Source organism: Lathamus discolor, chromosome 24, assembly GCF_037157495.1.
Source record: "Lathamus discolor isolate bLatDis1 chromosome 24, bLatDis1.hap1, whole genome shotgun sequence".
Lineage (NCBI taxonomy): Eukaryota > Metazoa > Chordata > Aves > Psittaciformes > Psittacidae > Lathamus > Lathamus discolor.
In genome coordinates this window covers 2,795,741-2,814,928 of record NC_088907.1, presented here as the reverse complement: position 1 = coordinate 2,814,928, position 19,188 = coordinate 2,795,741, and the positions used below count along the sequence as shown (strand labels likewise).

General features: G+C 58.7%; 1 protein-coding gene across 1 annotated transcript; it reads right to left on the bottom strand.

The window, feature by feature from the left end:
* Positions 1 to 725: 725 nt before the first annotated feature.
* LMNA (lamin A/C) lies at positions 726 to 17,085 on the bottom strand. The gene is made up of 12 exons (XM_065660042.1): positions 16,617 to 17,085; positions 6,484 to 6,640; positions 6,252 to 6,377; positions 5,994 to 6,164; positions 5,101 to 5,226; positions 4,779 to 4,999; positions 4,492 to 4,696; positions 4,256 to 4,363; positions 3,884 to 4,003; positions 3,701 to 3,799; positions 2,246 to 2,497; positions 726 to 1,902 (listed from the first exon to the last, which is right to left on the bottom strand). Exons 1-12 carry the CDS (start codon positions 16,964 to 16,966, stop codon positions 1,870 to 1,872), a joined length of 1,968 nt encoding a protein of 655 aa, XP_065516114.1. The 5' UTR covers positions 16,967 to 17,085; the 3' UTR covers positions 726 to 1,869.
* Between the last annotated feature and the right edge of the window lie 2,103 nt (positions 17,086 to 19,188).

Sequence of the window (19,188 nt, the reverse complement as noted above, 5' to 3'; positions counted from 1 at the left end):
GATGTGTGGGGTCCCTATGGGTACAAGGTCCCCATGAGGCTGTGCAAGGTCTATATGGGATGCGTGGTGTCCCCATGGGCTGTACAAGGCCCCTATGGGGCCATGCAAGGAGCGCACCGAGGCTGGCAAAGGGGCATTGACTTCCCCAGTGCCACCAGCCCCGGTCCCCAATGTCACCAGCCCCATTCATCCCCCCCCCCCCCCCCCCAACGCCTCCCCTTGGCACCCATTGCCCTCAACCCTGCTTGCACCCAATGGGGGGGACCCATTGGGTGGGCACCTACCTGTGCCTGCGCCCACCCGTGCGTGCTGCTCACATCGCGGCTCCCGGCGCCGGGCCCGGTAAAGCCGATTAAGGACCGGCTTTACGGCTCCCTCCCTATTCCCACTTCTCCTCCCACCCCATTCCAGTGCCTGGCACAGCCTGGGCAGGGTGGGAATACACAGGGAAAAGGGGGCCCCTCGGTGCGGTGCTGGGGTCATCCCATGGGATGGGCAAAGCTGCATCCTGGGGCTCATTCAGGTTCTGCATCCCCCCCCCTGCCCCATTCCCCATCAATCCCATCCAAGGGGATTTCTGCTTCCCAACACCATAGAGGCAGGGAATCGCTGAGCCTCCTCCCCACGTTCCATCCCCTCTTCATTAGTGTTGGAGATGGGGGACCCCACAATTCCCCCCCCCCAATCCCCAAATCCCAGGCCATCAATGACAACAGCACACAGGATGGGAAGGGATCAGCTCTATTGATTCCAGAAGGAAACAGAGGCAGGAATACAGAAGCTTGGCAAGCACAGATACATAACGCGGTGTCACCACATCCCACCGGAGCAGGGGGCCTGATCCTGCCCCAGAGCTGGATGGAGCCTGGCAGTGAGGGGAGCTGCCCCCCAGCTCCCCCCTCGCTCAATGGCAAAACCTTCCTCAATGCTTCCTAAAGCATCCTTGGCCTCATCCTGCCTGGAAAAGGGCTCCTGAGCTCCTGCCATTGGAGAACAAAGAAGGGTTCGAACCCCACTGGATGCAGCATCCCCCGAAGAGGAGGTTCAAGGAGCGGGGTCCATCTCCCCATCCACCAAATCCATCTGGTCCCAGGATACAGCTCCGGGGCCTTTCGCTTCCCATGTTCCATCCACCCCTCGATGCCGGGTGGGATCCCTGCTCCGGAGCGGCTCCCACCTTTGGCTAAGGCACAACTTGACTGCTTATAAAAGAGAGACCCCAAGGGGCAAAGAGGCGCTTGGGATGGGGAATACAGTACATGGAGCGACGGGAATGCTGCCGGACGCCCTGAAAATGGGGGGGAGGGGGCAAAAAGGGGGAAAAAAAACAGGGATTTGCGGGGCAAATCCCAAAAAAAGAGTTGCAACGCTCCACGTCAGGCACCAGCATCAGCCCCATGGAAATGGCTTCGCTTCTCCCAGCCCTGGAGAAAAAGCTTTGGCAAACACTGGGATCGCATCGACGGAGCAGTCGATTCCCAACCTCCCGCTCCGTAAACGCGATTCCCGCTTGTCTTTGGCTGCGCTTTGAAAAGGATTTGGAAGCTGAAAAAGCTCTTTTTTTTTCTTTTTCTTTTTTTTTTTTTGTGAGGTTTTTTTTTTTTTTTTTGGTTTGCTTTTTGGTTTTTATAGAAATAGATTATATTTTTTTTTTTCTCTACAAAAAAAAAAAAACCCAAAAAAATCGAAGCATCCGGAAGCATTTCCAATAGGTTTATATATAAAATTCCTGCCCTAGAAAAGGAGAAAAAAAAAAAAAAAATCCCGACGTCGGCGCTGGATCCCGGTGGGTCGAAAAGAAAACACCGGAATTCTCCGCCTTTGGGAAAGCAAATCCTGCCCAGGGATCCCAGGAATGGTGCCGCGGAGTTACATGATGCTGCAGCTCTGCACAGCCTGCGCCTGCGAGGAAGAGAGGGAAAGCAGCGCCTGAGCCCCAAACCAGTGCCATGGAGATGGCAAATTCCAAGTGGGATCCTTGGGATGCGATCCCAACCCCACCCAAGCCCTGAATTTGGGGATTAGAGGAGGGTACGGATTGCTCTTGAGGATGAGTGATGGGCGGAATGAGAGCCACGGGGATGAGGGATGCTCCCGGGGGACCAAGCACGGGATGCGGGGATGCTGCGGACAACCCCTCCCGATCCCTCCCTTTCCAAAGGGGCCCGGAGCAAGAGGAAGAGCAGAGAGGAGGAAGAGGAAGGCGCTGCCTTGGTGGCACACGAGGCTGCTGGTGGGCACCAACCTGCCGGCGAGGGCCGGAGTCGCCCAGGAGGTAGTTCCTGGTCACCAGCGTCTCGCCGAGGCCGATGCCGCCGGTGTCGCCCATGCTACGGTAGCTGCGGGTGACGGTCACGCTGGAGGTGGACGAGCCCGAGGACATGGTGGCCATGTTCTGGTTGCCCCCCTTGTCGGCCGGTTGCCCGCACGTGCCGCAGACCACGGTGCGCGAGCGCAGGTTGTATTCGCCGGGGTCGCCGGGGCCACCGCAGCTGCCCTGCACCGGACGGAAGGGGAGGGAGGGGGGGACGGACGGGACACACAAAAGGACCTCAAGCATCGGCCAGAGCAGCTTCGGCATCAAGCACCCTGCCCTGAGGAGCGCGGTGGGGGCCAGGAGGGCTCTGCAAAGAGGGTCCGTGAGCCGCCCATCCCACCCGTGCCCTGCGTTGGAGCGAACAGTGCTAATAGCAATAATAATTGTGCTATCATTAATTATGACTCTGCAGCCTCCTCCTCCTCCTTCTTCTTCATTTTCTCCTTCTTCTTTTCTTTCTTCTTCTTCTTATTCATTTTCTCCTTCTTCTTATTGTTATTTTTCTTGTTCTTCTTCATTTTCTTCTCCTTCTTCTTCATTTTCTTCTTCTTCTCCTTCTTCTTCTTCTTATTCCCCTTCTTCTTCTTCGCCTTCTTCTTCTTCTCCTCCTTCATTTTCTTCTTCTTCTCCTTCTCCTTCTTCTTCCACTTCCCCTTCTTCTCCTTCTTCTTCTTCATTTTCTTCTCCTTCTTCTTAATTTTCTTCTTTTCCCCCTTCTCCTTCTTCTTCATTTTCTTCTTCTCCTTCTTCTTCCCTTTCTTCTCCTTCTTCTTCCCTTTCTTCTCCTTCTTCTTCCCCTTCTTCTTCATTTTCTTCTGCTTCTCCTTCTTCTTCTTCTTCTTCCCCTTCTTCTCTTTCTTCTTCTTCATTTTCTTCTCCTTCTTCTTCTTCTTCATTTTCTTCTTTTCCCCCTTCTTCTCCTTCTTCTTCATTTTCTTCTCCTTCTTCTTCCCCTTCTTCTTCATTTTCTTCTTCTTCTCCTTCTTTGTCTTCTTTCTCCCCTTCTTCTCATTCTTCTCTTTCTTCTCCTCCTCCTCCTTCTTTTCTTCTTCTTTTTCTTTTCCTTCTTGTTTTTCTTCTTCTCTTCTAATTATTATTAATACTATTAGCTGATGACGATGATGATGATGATGATGATGATGGTGATGATCCCTGGCAGTGTCCAAGGCCAGGTTGGACAGGGCTGGGAGCAACCTGCTCTAGTGGAAGGGGTCCCTGCCCGTGGCAGGGCTTGGAACTGGATGAGCTTTCAGGTCCCTCCCAACCCAACCCATTCCATCACCCTATTACTATTACTCTAATTCCATAGAGCCTGTTACTATTACATTCCATGACCCTATTACTACCATCACCCCCCCCCCAACAGCCCCCTGCATCACTCACGTGGTGATGGCGGTGGTGGATGTTAACTTCATCATCATCCTCATCCTCATCGTCATCGTTGATGATCACAGTGCGGACCAGCTTCCGCATGGCCACCTCCTGCAGGCGACACCAAAGGAGTTGGGGGGGTTTGGGGGCTGCTGACCCCCACCCCGTGCCCTGGAGCTGCCCTTGGGCTCTTACCTCCCCATTGGAGTTGATGAGGGCAGTGCGCAGGCTGTCCCCGGAGCCCCAGCTGCTCTGGGCTTTCCACACCACGTTGCTGGGGGGGCTATGGGTCGCGCCAGCCCCTGAGGCCCAGATCTAGGGGGGAGAGCACAGAGCATTCAACTGGGGGTTGAATGGAGAAGCTGTGGCTGCCCCATCCCTGGCAGTGCTCAAGGCCAGGTTGGATACAGGGGCTTGGAGCATCCTGCTCTAGTGGAAGGGGTCCCTGCCCATGGAATTCAATGAGCTTTAAGGTCCTTCCAACCCAACCCAACCCATCAGGGGGTTCTCTGATTCCATGAGTGGGTCTGGGATCCGGGCCGGATCCGTCACTGGGCAGCGACTCACCGTGACCACTTGGCCAGCTTTCAGGGTGAACTTGGGGGGGAAGCGGTAGGTGATGGGGGGATCGTCTCCATTCTGCCTCTTGATCTGCCAGTTCCCCATCGCCTGGTCCTGCAAGAGACCCATGCTTAGATCCCTCCCTTCCACCCCGGCTTGTCCCGGCTCCATCCCACCCATGGGGTGAAATAGGGCTGAACCAACCCCCCCCCACCTTGGCTCCTCCCCAAAGGCAAACACACCTCATTGGACTTGTTCCTGAGCCTCACGAATCTCCCCTCCAAGTCAACCTCCTCTACACCAACGCGGCCACTTGTCCGGGCATGGTGGGAGAAGCTGGTCCGGCTCTCGCTGTCCTCCAGCTTCCTCTTCTTGGAGGAACCCGGGGTGGACAAATGGCTCCGGGATGTCCCTTTGTGGGAGGAAGGGCTGGGCGACAACCTCAGCCTGGCCAGGAGGAGAAGGGGAGATGGAATCAGTGAGGACACGAGGACCGGGAGCCACCGAGCCCATTGGGTTGGACGCTCACCGCTCCTCCTCGCCCTCCAGCAGCTTGCGGTAGGCGTTGATCTCCATGTCCAGAGCCAGTTTGATGTCCAGCAGCTCCTGGTACTCATCGAGCTGCTGTTGCATGCGTGCCCTCATCTCGGCCATGTCCCGCTCCTTGTCGGACAGCAGGCGCCGGTTGGTCTCGCGTTCCCTGGCCAGGATATCCTCCAAGTCGTGCAGCTTCGCTTCCTTAGCAGCCAACTGCATTGGGAAGGGAAGGTGAGGGGGGGCCGCTCCATCTAAAGCCACCCTTGGAGGTGAAGCATCCAGAGGGACCCCCCCCATCCCCGGTCCTCACTCACCTGCTTCTGGAGCTGGCTGACTTCCGAGGAGAGGTTGTCGATGCGGATCCGGGTTTGCTGCAGCTCCTCGTGGGCAGCACCCACCATGTTGCTGTTCCTCTCAGCCGACTGCTTGGCGTTCTCCAGCTGGAGGACACAAATGGAGGGATGGATGGAGGGAGAGGGGGATAGATGGAGAGATGGATGGATGGATGGATGGGCAGATGGAGGGATGGATGATGGATGGGTGGGTGGATGGATGGAGGGATGGAGGGAGGGAGGGAGGGATGGATGGAAGGATAGATGGATGGAGGTTTGGATGGATGGAAGGAGGGAGGGATGGATGGGTGGATGGAGGGAGGGAAGGGTGGATGGACGGAGGGAGGGATAGATGGATGGATGGATGGATGGATGAATGGATAGATGGATGGATGGAAGGATGGAGGGATGGATGGAGGGATGGATGGATGGATGGACAGATGGATGGAGGGATGGATGGAGGGAGGGATGGATGGAAGGATGGATGGATGGAGGGATGGATGGATGGAAGGAGGGAGGGATGGATGGGTGGATGGAGGAAGGAAAGGATGGATGGATGGGTGGATGGATGGAGGGAGGGGTAGATGGATTCATGGATGGATGGATAGATGGGTGGAAGGATGGAGGGATGGATGGATGGAGAGATAGATGGATGGATGGAAGGATGGAGGGATGGATGGAAGGAAGGATGGAGGGATGGATAGATGGAGGGAGGGAGGGATAGATGGATGGATGGAGGGACGGATGGATGGATGGAGGGATGGATGGAGGGATGGAAGGAAGGATGGAGGGATGGATGGATGGAGGGGTCACCATGCCCATCAGCCCTATGGGGCAGGGTGAGGAGGGGACAAGGCCCGTGGGGCGCTGCTCACCTTCGCCCCATAGGTCTTTTCCAGTTCCTCCTTGTAGAGCCTGATCTGGGCTTCGTGCTGGCTCCGCAGCTCCTGCAGGGCTTCCGAGAGCTTGCTCTCGAACTCCCGCTGCCGCCCGTTGTCGATCTCCACCAGCCGCGTCTCGTGCCGGCGCTTGGTCTCCCTCAGCTCCTGGGGGACGGGACACGGGGGGGATGAGCTTTGGGAACGGGGACGCGACACGGTCGGAGCGGGGTTATCCCGCACACGGACACTCACCTCGCTGTAAATGTTCTTCTGGAATTCCAGCTCCTCCTTCAGCGTCTGGAGCCGGTTCTCGGCATCCACGCGCCGCAGCATCTCATCCTGCAGCTGCTTCTTGGCTTCACCCAGGGCGCTCTCCAGCTGCAGGGCAGTGAGGATGCTCACAGCGGGCTCCCTGGTACCCAGCCCCAGCTCTGCCCCACGGCCATGGGGATCCATGGGGATGACAGGGGATGCCCGTGCTCACCTTGGCCACCTGCGCCCTCAGGTCCCTCACTTCGTTCTCCAGGTTCCTCTTCTCGCCCAGCGCCGTGGAGAGCGCGGCCTCCTTGGAGTTGAGCAGAGCCTCCACGTCCTTGAGCCGCGCCTGCGCCGTCAGCAGGTCCCCTTCCTTCTTGGCGTTCCTGCAGGGACCACATGGGATGGGTGAAGGGCTACGGCGCGGGGCTGCGTGGCACAGTGTGGATGGCAGTGTAAATGGCGCAGTGTACATGGCACAATGTATATCGCGCAATGTATATGGCACAGTGTATATGGCACAGTGCTGCATAGCACGGTGTATATGGCACAGTGTATATGGCACAGCGCTGCATAGCACAGTGTATATAGCACTGTGTATACGGCACAGTGTATATAGCACAGTGTATATGGCACAGCAGATATGGTACAGCACAGTGTGTGTGGCACAGTGTATATGGCACAATGTATACAGCACAGTGCAGCATGGCAGAGTGTATATAGCACAGTGCTGCATGGCACAGTGCTGCATAGCACAGTGTATATGGCACAGTATATAGCACGGTGTGTGTGGCACAGTGTATATGGCACAGTGCTGCATGGCACAGTGCTGCATAGCACAGTATATACAGCACAGTGTATATAGCACAGTGTATATAGCACAGTGTAGCACAGTGTATATAGCACTGCGTATATGGCACAGTGCTGCATAGCACAGTGTATACAGCACAGTGTATATAGCACAGTGCATATGGCAGAGTGTATATGGCACAGTGTAGTGCAGTGTATATAGCACTGTGTATATGGCATGGCACAGTGTATATGGCACAGTGCAGCATAGCACAGTGTATATGGTATAGCACAGTGTATATGGAACAGTGTATACAGCACACTGTCTATGGTATAGTACAGTGTATACGGCACACTGTATATGGTATAGTACAATGTATACAGCACAGTGTATACGGCACAGTGTATACAGCATAGTGTATACAGCACACTGTATGGTATAGCACGATGTATACAGCACAGTGTATACGGCACAGTGTATACAGCATAGTGTATACAGCGCAGTGCATACAGCAGAGTGTATATGGTATAGCACAATGTATACAGCACAGTGTATACGGCACAGTGTATACAGCATAGTGTATACAGCACAGTGTATAAGGTATAGCACAGTGTATATGGTACAGCACAGTGTACGCAGCAGTGTATACAGCACAGTGCATGTGGCAGGCACAGCCCCACGCCGCACTGCCGGTGCCTCTCCTGCCCTCCAGCATCGCCCCATCCCATCCCTCGCTCCTCCCCTCGCTCTTCCAGCCCTCCAAGAGCAGGTCCAGGCTGTTCCTTATGGACCCATCGCTCTGTGCCTGGGGAACCCGACCCGAGCCCCCCCCCAGACACAACCTGACGCTATTTTGGTAGGTCCTATAAAAAGCACAGCCCTGCGGGTGCCCGTCAGCACCAGGATAGGGAGCATCACACACACACACCCCCCCCCATTCACAATGGGGCAGGATGGGCACGTTCCTGAGGCAGAATTCCTGCCCCATGGCTCAGGAACAGCATGGGGGAGCTGGCGGCCCCACAGTAGGATCAGCCCCGCTTCCCATAGGGAACACATGGAGGAGCTGCCTCCACTCCTCCTGCCCACCACTGGCAAGCACCGGCATTCCCAGATTTGTGTGTGGGAAGCTCCTTGCTTGGCCAGCAGCAGCTTTTCCTGCTTCTCCTTCTGCTTCCTGACCTGAGCCGGCATGGAAAAGTCATTCCAAGATATCCACCCGGTGCCGTACTCCATTAACCCCCTTCCTGGGGCACCGCGGGCCTTCCAGTGCATCCCACTCCTTTCATGCCACTGACTCATGGGACAAAAATGCCATCTGGGAGCGGATCCAGAGCCTGAGTTGTCCCATCTGGCAGCAGCTCCTCGCTGCCGGCAGGGATCGATCCTGCTGTTCCCGATGGATTTATCCACCTCCTAACGCTGGGACCTGGGTATACTGGGGGGGGGGGGGGTCAGTGGCTCTTTGGGATGGGGTTTGGACCTCTGATGCTTTAGGGGGCACCGGCACCGTTTAGAAGTGAAAAGGCTGAGATTGGATCCGCTGATGCTCGGGAAGCTCCATGGTAAATCCCGGGAGACTCGAGGAAAAATCCCCTTTTCCCTGCTCGCTTCCCATCGGATCCTGCTCGTTTTTCCCTGCAGCCTCCCAGGCTCCAACTGGCGCTGGGCTAAAAATACATCACTTCCATGGCAGCTGCGTTGCTCCCACGTCCCTTGGGAATGGGATGAACAGGGATCCTCCTCCTCCTCCTCCGCCTGTTCCACTGCTCTCCCCATCCCACCTGCGAGAGCGGATCCCAAAGGGAAGCGCGGCCCCACTTGTGGAGCAGCTCCCATGGGATTTGCTTCCCTACGCTGGGAGAGGCGAGCGTAAACCCGAGCGTCCATTGAAGCCAAGAGGAGAAAACACAAGGAGGGAATCAAATCCTTCAGGAACAAACGTCTCGAGAGGGAAAAGGGGCCTCCGAACTATTTATAGCTTTTAAAAGCAGGAAGGAGGGGAAAAAAAAATCCCCATTGCCGCTGCCAGAAAATCCCAACGTTCATGGAAAATTGGATCTGCTCGGAGCGGGCTCGGCACGGGCACAGGCACGAGCCTGCAGAGCGCATGGGGTGGCTGCAGAAAGGCTCTGGAGACCTTGGCATCCTTGGCCCTGGCTCTATTCCTGCCCTTCCCTCTGGCCCAGAATCCCAGAAGGAGCCCGGATCTGGGCTCTCCCTCTGGGAATGCCGAGGCAGGACACGGCTCACCAGGGAGGGATGCTCTGGGCATGCTCAAACCCCACTCCTCATCCCTTCCCGAGCCCTGGCTGAGGCTTCAGGCTGCTGGGAAGGGACCATGGAATGGGATGGAGCCGGTATTGGAGAACCAGGTGCTTCCCTCCTGCCCTGCATCCCGACCCAGACAAGGTACCAAGTCAGGAGCTTCTTCCTCATGGATAAATCTTTTCCCTTTATCCCAGGGATCACTTCCCCCACCCCAAGGATCATTACCCCCATCCCAGGGATCACTTATCCCATCCCAAAGATCATTACCCCCATCCCAGGGATCATTTCCCCCATCCCAAAGATCATTACCCCTATCCTAGGTATCACTTCCCCCATCCCAAGGATCATTACCCCCATCCCAGGGATCACTTATCCCATCCCAAAGATCATTACCCCCATCCCAGGGATCACTTCCCCCATCCCAAAGATCATTACCCCCATCCCAGGGATCACTCCTCCTCTCCCAGGGATCATCACCCAGTGCCAAGCAGCAGGGCCAGGGTGAGGAAAGCCTCTATGGCGGGGCACAGGGAATGTGGCAAAGCAGCTTCTCCCGGCTCCTGACTCATCCATGCCTCCGCCAGGTCACCAGGATAAACAGAGCCCGTCTCCAAGCACGGATCCCAAAGAGCCGGCACAACGTATAGGGACAACAGGATCCACACGCAGCCAGCATCCTGCTGGGTCCACAGCCAGGGAATGCCAGTGCTCACGGATGCATGGAAATGGCTCCCACCCTCCAGCATCCGCTAGGCCAAAGCTCATTCCCGGTGCTCATCCCTAGGGATGAGGGGTTTGCTCAGCTCCACGTAGCTTGTTGGCATCTCCGAAGAGCTCAGCTTCCCCTGCCTGGAATGGGGAGCTGGCTTTTCCATGCATCCTAAGGGGGAAGCAAACCCGCTGGAACCAGGAAAGGGCATTTCCTAGGGATCTAAATGGACCCAGAAGCCCGCTCGCTCCACAAATCCCATCACCAGGAGCTGCTCCCAGCTTGATTCCTGCAGGAATCGGCTACAAACATTCCCCATGAAGCCTCGGAAGGAGTTTTCCTCCTTTCCATGGATCCACCCTGTGCCGTCTCCCTACATCCTCGCCTCTCATGACAGGGAAAAGCAACCTGGCTTCATCAGCACCGGGATGCATGGACCCGCTGGACCACGGCATGGAATGATGCCCCTTCCCGCACGGCTTAGAAGCTGGAAACGGGATTCTGGAGGATAAATAACACATTCAAAAGCCACAGAGCCGTGGGGAGCCCCAGTGCCACTCGCTCCTTATCCCAGGCTGGTGACTCATCCCAGCTCCAATGGAAATCCCAAATCACGGAGCGACGTGGCTGTTTGGGCTGAGTTCCCCCTGGAAACGGGAGGGCTCCGTGGTTTGCAAGGGCGGATGCTATTCCCAGAAGGGTTTTATAGCTGGAAAAAGGGGTTTGGCCGGCTCCAAAGTGGGAGTCGATGGGGAAAGGGATGGGAATGGGCTTTCCACTGCCCACACTGTGCATCCCTCAGGCATGAAGCTGCGTCTTCCTTGGAGCAGGCAGGGAAAACAGCCCTAAACCTGTGCTTAGATGCAGCCAGGGCTTAGGGCAGCAGAAAAGGAGCAGGGATGCAAATTCCAGCTCCAGGAGCAAGGAAATGGGTTGCCACCATGGAAATGTGGCTGTGGTCCCCTTCCCAGCGGCATCTCTGCATGCAAAGCAGTGGCGAGGCCGCTCTACTTATACGGATCCATGGCTGGCAATGGGGTCCCAAATGGGACAAGGCAGAGAGGACCCAGGAGGGGCAACCCAAGGAGCAAGCCCGAGGGTTCCATCCTGCCCGGCGCCTCACCCCCTTTGCCATCAATCCAGGTCCACAAAGCTTCCAGCCAGGGAACAAAGCAGGAATTGTGGGATCCGGTCTTGCAGGGAGCATAAGGGTTTGCTCCCAGCTCTGGAGCACAGGCAGATAAGGGGCAGGGAGGTGTTTACCCTGCACAAGGTCTGTTTGCCTGCTGCTGCCTTGTTTGCCGTCTGCAGCCGGGGCGGGTCTGGATGCGATTCCATTGGGAAAAGGCAGCCGGGGCGCAGGGATGAGGAGGCCGGCGCTGTGCTGCGTCAGCAGATGCTCCCAGCTCCCCTCTCCCTGCTGTAGCATCCCTGCTTCCCCCTGGCCACGGGGCAGCATCCCTGGGAGGTGCAGGTTTAAACCCATGGGATGAAGGCTCGGCTTTGCCAAACCCTCGCTCCTCTCCTCCGTAGGGATGCGGGGAGAGGAGCACGATGGATCCCTGCACCCCATGGGCGCTGCCGGGAGCGGGTTTGCCACCAGCACCCGTCACATCAGGAAGGAAGGGGCAGGAGAGAGCGCCAGCAACCGCACCCAGCGCCGGGGCTGAGCCTGACTCATCCATCACACAACCACAGCCTGCCTTGGGATGAAGGGACCGCATCCAGCTCCAATCCCTGCCATGGACCCCTACCACTGGAGCAGCTCGCTCCAACCCGGCCCTTTGTCCAAGAGGACCAAGGCTATCAGAAACCACCTCCTACAGAGCCACTCGCAGCCCCAGCGCAGGAATCCAAGGGATCCATAAGAGCTCTTGGCTCCCAGTCCTGGCTCCATCCCCATGTTGTAGGGATACGGTGCCAGCGCCTGCGGAGGTGCAGCCCCATAACGGAGCAGGGCAAAGTCCAGGCAGGATGCAGTCACTGTGCCCACTCCTTGGGCTGGCAGGGGACTTTGGCCCTCTTCCTGCAGCATCTCCTGGCTCTGAACATGGGATGGCAGCGATAGAGCTCCATGGCTGGGAGGGTAACACCGGCGCCTTCACCTTCCTTGCTGGTTTATGGTGGGCAATGGGCGGTGATGCTGGCTCAGCACCGCTCAGAACAGGGATGGCCCGACCCCAGTTTGGTTTCCTGGCATTCCCATGGGCTCGGCTCAATGCACTTCATCAACCAACTCGTCATAGGGTCAGGCTGAGTTGGGTTAAAGGGACCTTGAAGCTCACCCAGCTCCAACCCCTGCCATAGGCAGGGACCCCTTCCACTAGAGCAGGATGCTCCAAGCCCCATCCAGCCTGGCCTTGGACACTGCCAGTGATGGGGCAGCCACAGCTTCTCCATTCAACCCATTCCAGTTCCCCAGCACCCTCCCAGGGAAGAACTTCCTTATCTCCAGCCTGAACTTCCCGTTTCAGCTCAAACCCATCACCCCTCGTCCCATGGAGATCCCTCTCCAGCATCCGACTTCCACCCCCTTGGACTCCCCTTAATCCCCACCGGCACCGCGGGGCTCAGACACGCGCTGGATGCGACCCAGCACAGGCGCGGATGCAGCTGCCGTAGCACCGGTGCTGCTCCAGTTGCTCCCTCCACACTGGGACCATTCATCCCTCATCCCAGGGCTGAGGGCCTGGCACCACGGTGAGGGGCTGCGGGCGCGCACGTGGCACCGGCTGCCAGGAATGTGCTGAGCCAGGCACCAAGGGGCTGGTGCAGCAAATGGCATTGGAAAGAGACCGGGAATTAGGGAGCGGAGCTGGCAGCAAAAAAGCAGGAAGGGATTCCCGGCTTTCCCATCCCAAACCCACCAGGCCAATGCTTCCTAAGGACTCTATACATGGAACCACAGAGTGGTTTGGGTTGGAACTCATCCGTGCCAACCTTCGCTTTGGCCATGACCAGGAGGGAAAGCTCCGGTGGTTTCCTCCTGTCCTGATGCCAGGAATCAATTCCCAAAGGGCATCAATTCAGCGCAGCAAGGAGCCGGGAGCAGCCTCTCCACACGCTGGGAATGGCTCCGGAGCTGAAGCGTTAACTGGGAATCAAGTGACGGGCAAGAGGCAGGAAAACACTTGTGGCAGCGAGTGCAGCCAGGGCAGGCTGGGACAAGCCGTGCTTGGCGCTGTAGGGAAGGGGGGGGGGGATGCAGCCCTGCCCCAAAAGCAGCCACAATTCCCTTTGGAATTGCTTCTCTTTAATCCCCTATCTCGGGGAGAAAGCCCTTAATTTGCCAGGGTGGATCCCATCACAATATAAGTGGTGAAGGCAATAGGATTTCCTCTCATTCCCTACATTCCCCGGGCGGCCCAGCCCTTGCAACAGGAGCAGGGAAGAAGCCAGCAATGGGAGCGGAGCCACCGAAACGAAAGCGTTGGAGCAGCTTCCTCTGCCTGAAATATTCCTACTGGGATCAAGTGGGGCTGGACAAGAAATATCCCTACGGAGAAACAGCCGCGGGTGTAAAGGGGTCCATGAGGGATGGAGGGGGCCTGGCCCAGCCCCTGGCTCCGCATCTCCTGCTCCCCCAGAGCATCCCCCAGCAGCACAAACTGCTCTTTGTGTGCTCCGAAAGGGCAAAGCCTCCTCAGATCCCAACTGCTCCTTCCCTGGCAAAGGTTTTCCAAGACACAGAGGGGGAAACAGGCCAAGAGCCTGAGGTTTCCCCCCCACCACCACCACGCAAAATGTTCCAGCACAAGCACGTCACTGCTGCAGGCAGCGCCCGGCCCTGCAGCGGGAGGCTCCGGGCGTGGGATTGGGGTTCTTTATCCCTTCTCCACTCCTCCAGCTCCCTTTTCCTGCTCCTGCTTGGGTGGTCACTGCTGGACATGGGGTAAAATCCATGCGGGATGAGGGCCGGTTGGGTCTGCCCTTGAGGAGCTTCTCCCCCCTCAACAACCACTATGGAAAACGCAGCTTTCCTCCTTCGGAGGTCCGGGAGCGCAGGAAGAGGCTCTTCCAGCACCAGTTTAATCGCATTAAGGGCTGTAATTGAGGAAGTCATCGCTCAGCAGTCGCGCTCCAACAAGGATCTGGTTCCGGAGGAGGGAGCTGCCTCTGCCCGAGTGATGCTGCAGGGATCTGGGATGAGAGGGATCCTCGTTGGAGCATGGCAAAGGCTCCGGTTTCCATAGAGCCACAACAGGGCTGGGTTGAAGGGACCTTAAAGCTCATCCAGATCCAAGCACCTTCCACTAGAGCAGGCTGCTCCGAGCCCCATCCAGCCTCAATCTCCCCTCCGGCCTTGTCCTATCCCTATATCCCTTGTCCAAAGTCCCTACAGCTCACGGAGAGGGCAGGATGGGCAGGACCGGGATGCAGAGCATCTCCCCACAGCAGCCCAGTGCCCTTCAAACCCTCCTGCCCGTACTTGGGGACCGGAGGGCAGGGACATTCCAGCATCTCCTCATGGTGCTGGGGACATTGGGAAACCCTTCCTGGATGGGCATCGGGAGCAGCTGAACACACAATGGGAAGGCTCCAGCCCAAGGGAAGAGCAGCCGGCTGGGAATAGCGGGATGGAGGAGGCACAGGGCAGGGAGCTAGGGAATACTGGGCTGGCTGGACCCTCCTTCACCCACCCAGCCCTTGCACCAGTGCGTCCGGAGCTGGTGAGACCGGTCTCCTGCTGCACAGCCTCCACCCTGCATGGGAGGGACAGGAGCCGGGTGCTATGGGGCGGCCCCAGCCCCAGGAACTGTGCCCCACACAACGCCCCACGACAGCCCCAGCCCCACTTCTGTGCTGCTGAGACAACCGCGGCCGCGGGCAGCAGCGATGCTGGGGGATGCTGATAACGCAGCCCCATTGCTGCCTGCCCCATGGGAGATACCCGGAGCTTCCCCTCGGCTGATGGGGTGAGCTGGGGACTCCCCAGTGCAAGGGGCAGTGAGGTGAGGACCGGGGGGGGGCAGGACCAGTCCTCCCTTCCCATTGGGATGGAGCAGCACCACACGAGCCCTTCCTGACCCTTCCAATGGCTCCAACCAAAGGTTGAGGGCATCGCTTCCAAACCCAAACCCAGCATCTCTGCTCGTGCCACCCCCCCCTCTCAGCACCACATCGAGAAGGTCCCTGGGGATGTGACAACGACTTGGCAACGACTGCGTGTGCGTGGGGGGGGGCGGAAAGAGGCCTCCATGCTGGTGCCCAGCGCCGTGGCACGCAAAGGGCGGCGATGGATATCGCTCGCATCTCCCAGCCATGAGTCACAGACACCTCCCTCCCTCAGCAACCAGCCCTGAGCCCGCACCCAAACCCGCCTCCAACCCAAGAGCTGCTCTTTGGGAACCCCCCCGGCTTTCCGAGGGGGGTTTGGTAGTGATGGAGAAGCTCCGGGAGCGTTTGCCATCGCAGGGATAAAGCCCATCATCCATAAAGACCACGTTCCCAGGCTCCAAATGCTTTCCAGCCCTCCAAATACCACGGCCGAGATAGTTCTGGGTTTGCATCAGGCAGCAAAAAGCCTTTAGAGAGCTCAGCTCAGCTCCCTGCTCCCAGGGACATTGCCTTATCCGAGCCCAGCGCATGGGGAAGGGAGCTATATATAACCCAGCGCTCGGCGTTCCGGGAGCGCTGGGAGAGGCTTCGCTTCACCCTTTCCCTGTCGGAAGAACGTTGACGGCATCTTCGGGGGCAGGTTAATTTTAGCCTCATCGGAGACGGCTCCAAACGACGTGTCCAGAGCAAGAGGCGCAAGAGCAAAGGGAGGAAGAAAGGGGTTGTCCCAACCCTGCCCCACGGACGGAGGGGAACCCGCTCGCTCCAGCATGGAGCGGGGCTCGGGAGCAGAGCCAATGGCACCGGGGCCATCGGAGCCACAGGGAAGCCCAGGGCTGGTCCAGCGCTGGCCAGGGAGCCCAGTGCCAAGACCAGTGTCCTCAGGGGACACGCTCCCAGCATGGGAAGGGCAGAGGCACCGGCAGCAGCAGGGAGGTCCCTATGGCAGGAAGGGAATGACATAAACCTGTCAGGAAAGGGCTGTGGGGGGGGGCGGATTGGAGCCTCAGAGCAGAGCAGGAATGCATCGCCCGGAGGGATGGGGATGCAGGCATCGCCCCAAGGGACCCCGCGGCACAGGCAGGGTTAAGGCGAACCAAAGCAGAGCAGGTTCTTGAAGTGCCCAAGGCAGCAGAGGGGAAACCAGGGCGAGCTCAGTGGGCAGGACGGAGCCAGCTGCCTGGCACCGCTTCCTGCCCTGCGCCCCAGCCTGCTCGGGAATAGCTCCGGGATGACGAATGCGGAGGGGCCAGCGGCCCCGCATCGCACAGACCCCGCTCCGAGGGCATCCCTGGTGCCGGGAGGGAGCAGGAAAACCGGGACACGCTCCCTGTCCCCTTGGTCCCTGCCGTGGACACTCCAGCTCCAGCCAGGTCACGGGTTTCTCCTCTCCCGGCCTCCTCCAGGTCTCTATTTCCTCACTCCCGGCTCTTTGCCAGCCATGACGACAGCGATCGTCCGGCCACCGTCCCGGTCCCGTTTCCCCCCCCCTCCGCCTCCACCGCATCCCTCCATCCATCCCTATGGCACTCACCGCGCTTTGAGCTCCTTGTGCTCCTCCCGGACTTTGCTGAGCTCCAGCTGCAGCCGAGCTCTCTCCTTGGCCACGGAATCCAAGGTCTTGCGGGCATCCGCCAGCTCCGACTCGTAGGCAGCCTTGATGCCGGAGACCTCCCGGCTCACCACCTCCTCGGACTCGGTGATGCGGAGCCTGAGCCCCGCGTTCTCCAGCTCCAAGGAGCGCACTTTGTCGATGTAGACGGCCAAGCGGTCATTGAGCTCTTGCAGGTCCTCCTTCTCCTGCAGGCGGGTGATGCGGGTCGGGGACAGGGGGGTCCCCGCAGCCCCGCTGCGGGTGCTCCGCTTCTGCGAAGGGGTCGCCATCGGGGTCCGGAGGCCAAAGGACTCGGGCTCAGGTCACGGCACGGGGTCCCCAAGCGAGCGCCTCGGCGGCTCCGGCTTGTCCGGGTGCCCCGCTTATATCCCGGCAGGGAGGAGGAGCTGCGAGGAGGAGGAGGAGGAGGAGGAGGGTGGAGTTACTGCGGCCCGGCTGCGGACAACGCTCTTGCATCAGGCAGGGCTGCTGCTGGGGGAAAGCTGGGAAAAGCATCCTTGGGAATGGGGGGCCTCGGGGTGAGCCCATTGGGAAAAACCCCTTCCCCCCCCCCCTTTTCCCAGCTTTCAGCTCTGGAAAAGGGCAAAGTGCTCCAAGGCTCAGAGAACCTGCGCCGGGCACCCCCAGGACATCGCTGCCCCACACAGTGGGGTAGGGGGCATCTCAAGCTGGCCCCAGGGGGGTCCTGGGTACCCCAAGCGCATGGAGCATCCCAGGATGCGGGGATCCAAGGGCAGGATCCCAGCTCCCTCATTGCCCAGGGTGCCCCTGAGCCCCAAACCATCACATAGAGCCCTGGGGCACCCTAGGACACCCCATTGCTGGCTTAGCCCAGTTCGCTCTGCACCAGTGCCCTCCCCATTGCTCCCAGTGTCCCTGTGCCCAGTTTAACCCTTTCTTCCCATTCCCCATCCCAGATGTGCTCCATTTGGAACCACTCCCCACCCCCACGAGTTCTGAGCACCAGTTCCCATTCTCCCACCACCATTCCCAGCCCCCCCCCACCATTCCTCAGCCATTCTCCCCCTATCTCCAGTTCCCACAGGGGTGATTCCCAGTCTTCCCAGCTTGATCCAGGCGGTTCTGCCTCCCTACGAGCCTCAGCAGCTCCCAACTTCCAGATCTGCTTCCTGGCACCCCCAGTGCTACTGAAGGGGGTGCTTCATTGGCCCCTCAAAGCCAAACAAGAGATGGAAAACTGGGAATGGCAATGGGAATGGAGAAGCAGCACCCCAGGAAGGGTGGCTGCGGGCGCTTCAGCTTCCTCCTTTGCAGGCTCCTGCTTGCCACGCTGGGCTCTGCAGCGAGGAAAGCTGGAACGGGAGCTGCATCCCATGGCTGGGGACATCAGCGGGAGCCGGCGCACTCCGATCCGCGGCTATCCCGAGCTCCATTCCCTTCCCTGCGCACAAGGAGCAGGAAAGCCGCGGGCAGGCTGGGGATGACTCACCCAGCAACCAGAGCAACAAACACATGGGGCACAGGGCGAGGGCCACACGTGTGGGGGCATGCGCGCTCCGGGAATGATTAATCCCGGCTCCCTGAGTCACTGCCACCGGGGTGGGGACAGGGAATGCCGAGGGAGCCAACGTTGGGAAGCAACAGCCCTTCCCCTCCACGCCTGCAGCTCCAGCCCCTTCCCCATCCGCTCCTCTTCCCCATGTCCCCCATTCACTTATCCCATTCCCAGCCCTCGGGACCCCCACGCATGGGGCTGGGGACGTGAGGGCTTGAAGGCAACGGGGTTAAAGCTGCTTTGGCTCCGCATGGAAACCGCAGCCAGGGCAAAGGCACAGGGAAGGGCTTGGGCAATAGTTAATAATCCCAGCTAAGGGTCATGGGTGCAGCAGGGGCCGTATCCTGGCTCCTGGCTTTGGGTCTCATCATTCCCAGACACACACTGGGGGCTTGGGGGGGCTCTTGTCACCCTCCTTAGCGGGGTGGCAGCCCCGGCTTGGCTCCCATTGCACTGATTGCTGCGATGCCCTTCTCCTGCTCCATCATCCCCATCAGCCCTGCTTTGGACCAGGGCAGGATGAACCCGACCCGACACAGCCGTGGGTTGTGATGGCAAAGAGGTTCTTGGTCCTTGTGCAAGGCAGGAGGGGTTTAATTCGAAGCAGATGAGCAGAGGGATGAGGCTACGCTCAGCACCTCCCATCCCTGCCACTGCCAGGCCAGGATCTGTGCCCAGAACTGGGAATTCCTGTGGTTTCCATGAGCTGGAGCAGTGTGAGCGTGAGGAGCGGTGCGCAGGGGATGTGAGGGGCGATGGAGGGATGGATAAGGAGGCTGCGTGGCTCCAGCACAGGCTCTGTCTCTCCCAGCGGGACTCGGAAGGCAGGAATCAGCCCCATCCCTGGAATTCCAACCTCTTTGCAGCCTCCAACACTCCTCGGCCAACAAAGGAAGCCTGGAACCATGGAGCGCTGCGGGATTGGGGTGCTGAGAGAGGCTGCAGATCCGGGGCTGCATCCATGGAGAGCCGTGG

Excerpts from the sequence above, each read along its gene's own strand:
- LMNA (XM_065660042.1), bottom strand. The coding sequence starts at position 16,966 with ATGGCGACCCCTTCGCAGAAGCGGAGCACCCGCAGCGGGGCTGCGGGG. Across the intron at positions 5,000-5,100 it reads TCAGCCAGCTCCAGAAGCAG|TTGGCTGCTAAGGAAGCGAA; the intron begins GTGAGTGAGGAC and ends TTCCCAATGCAG. Across the intron at positions 4,004-4,255 it reads AAGCTGGCCAAGTGGTCACG|ATCTGGGCCTCAGGGGCTGG; the intron begins GTGAGTCGCTGC and ends TCTCCCCCCTAG.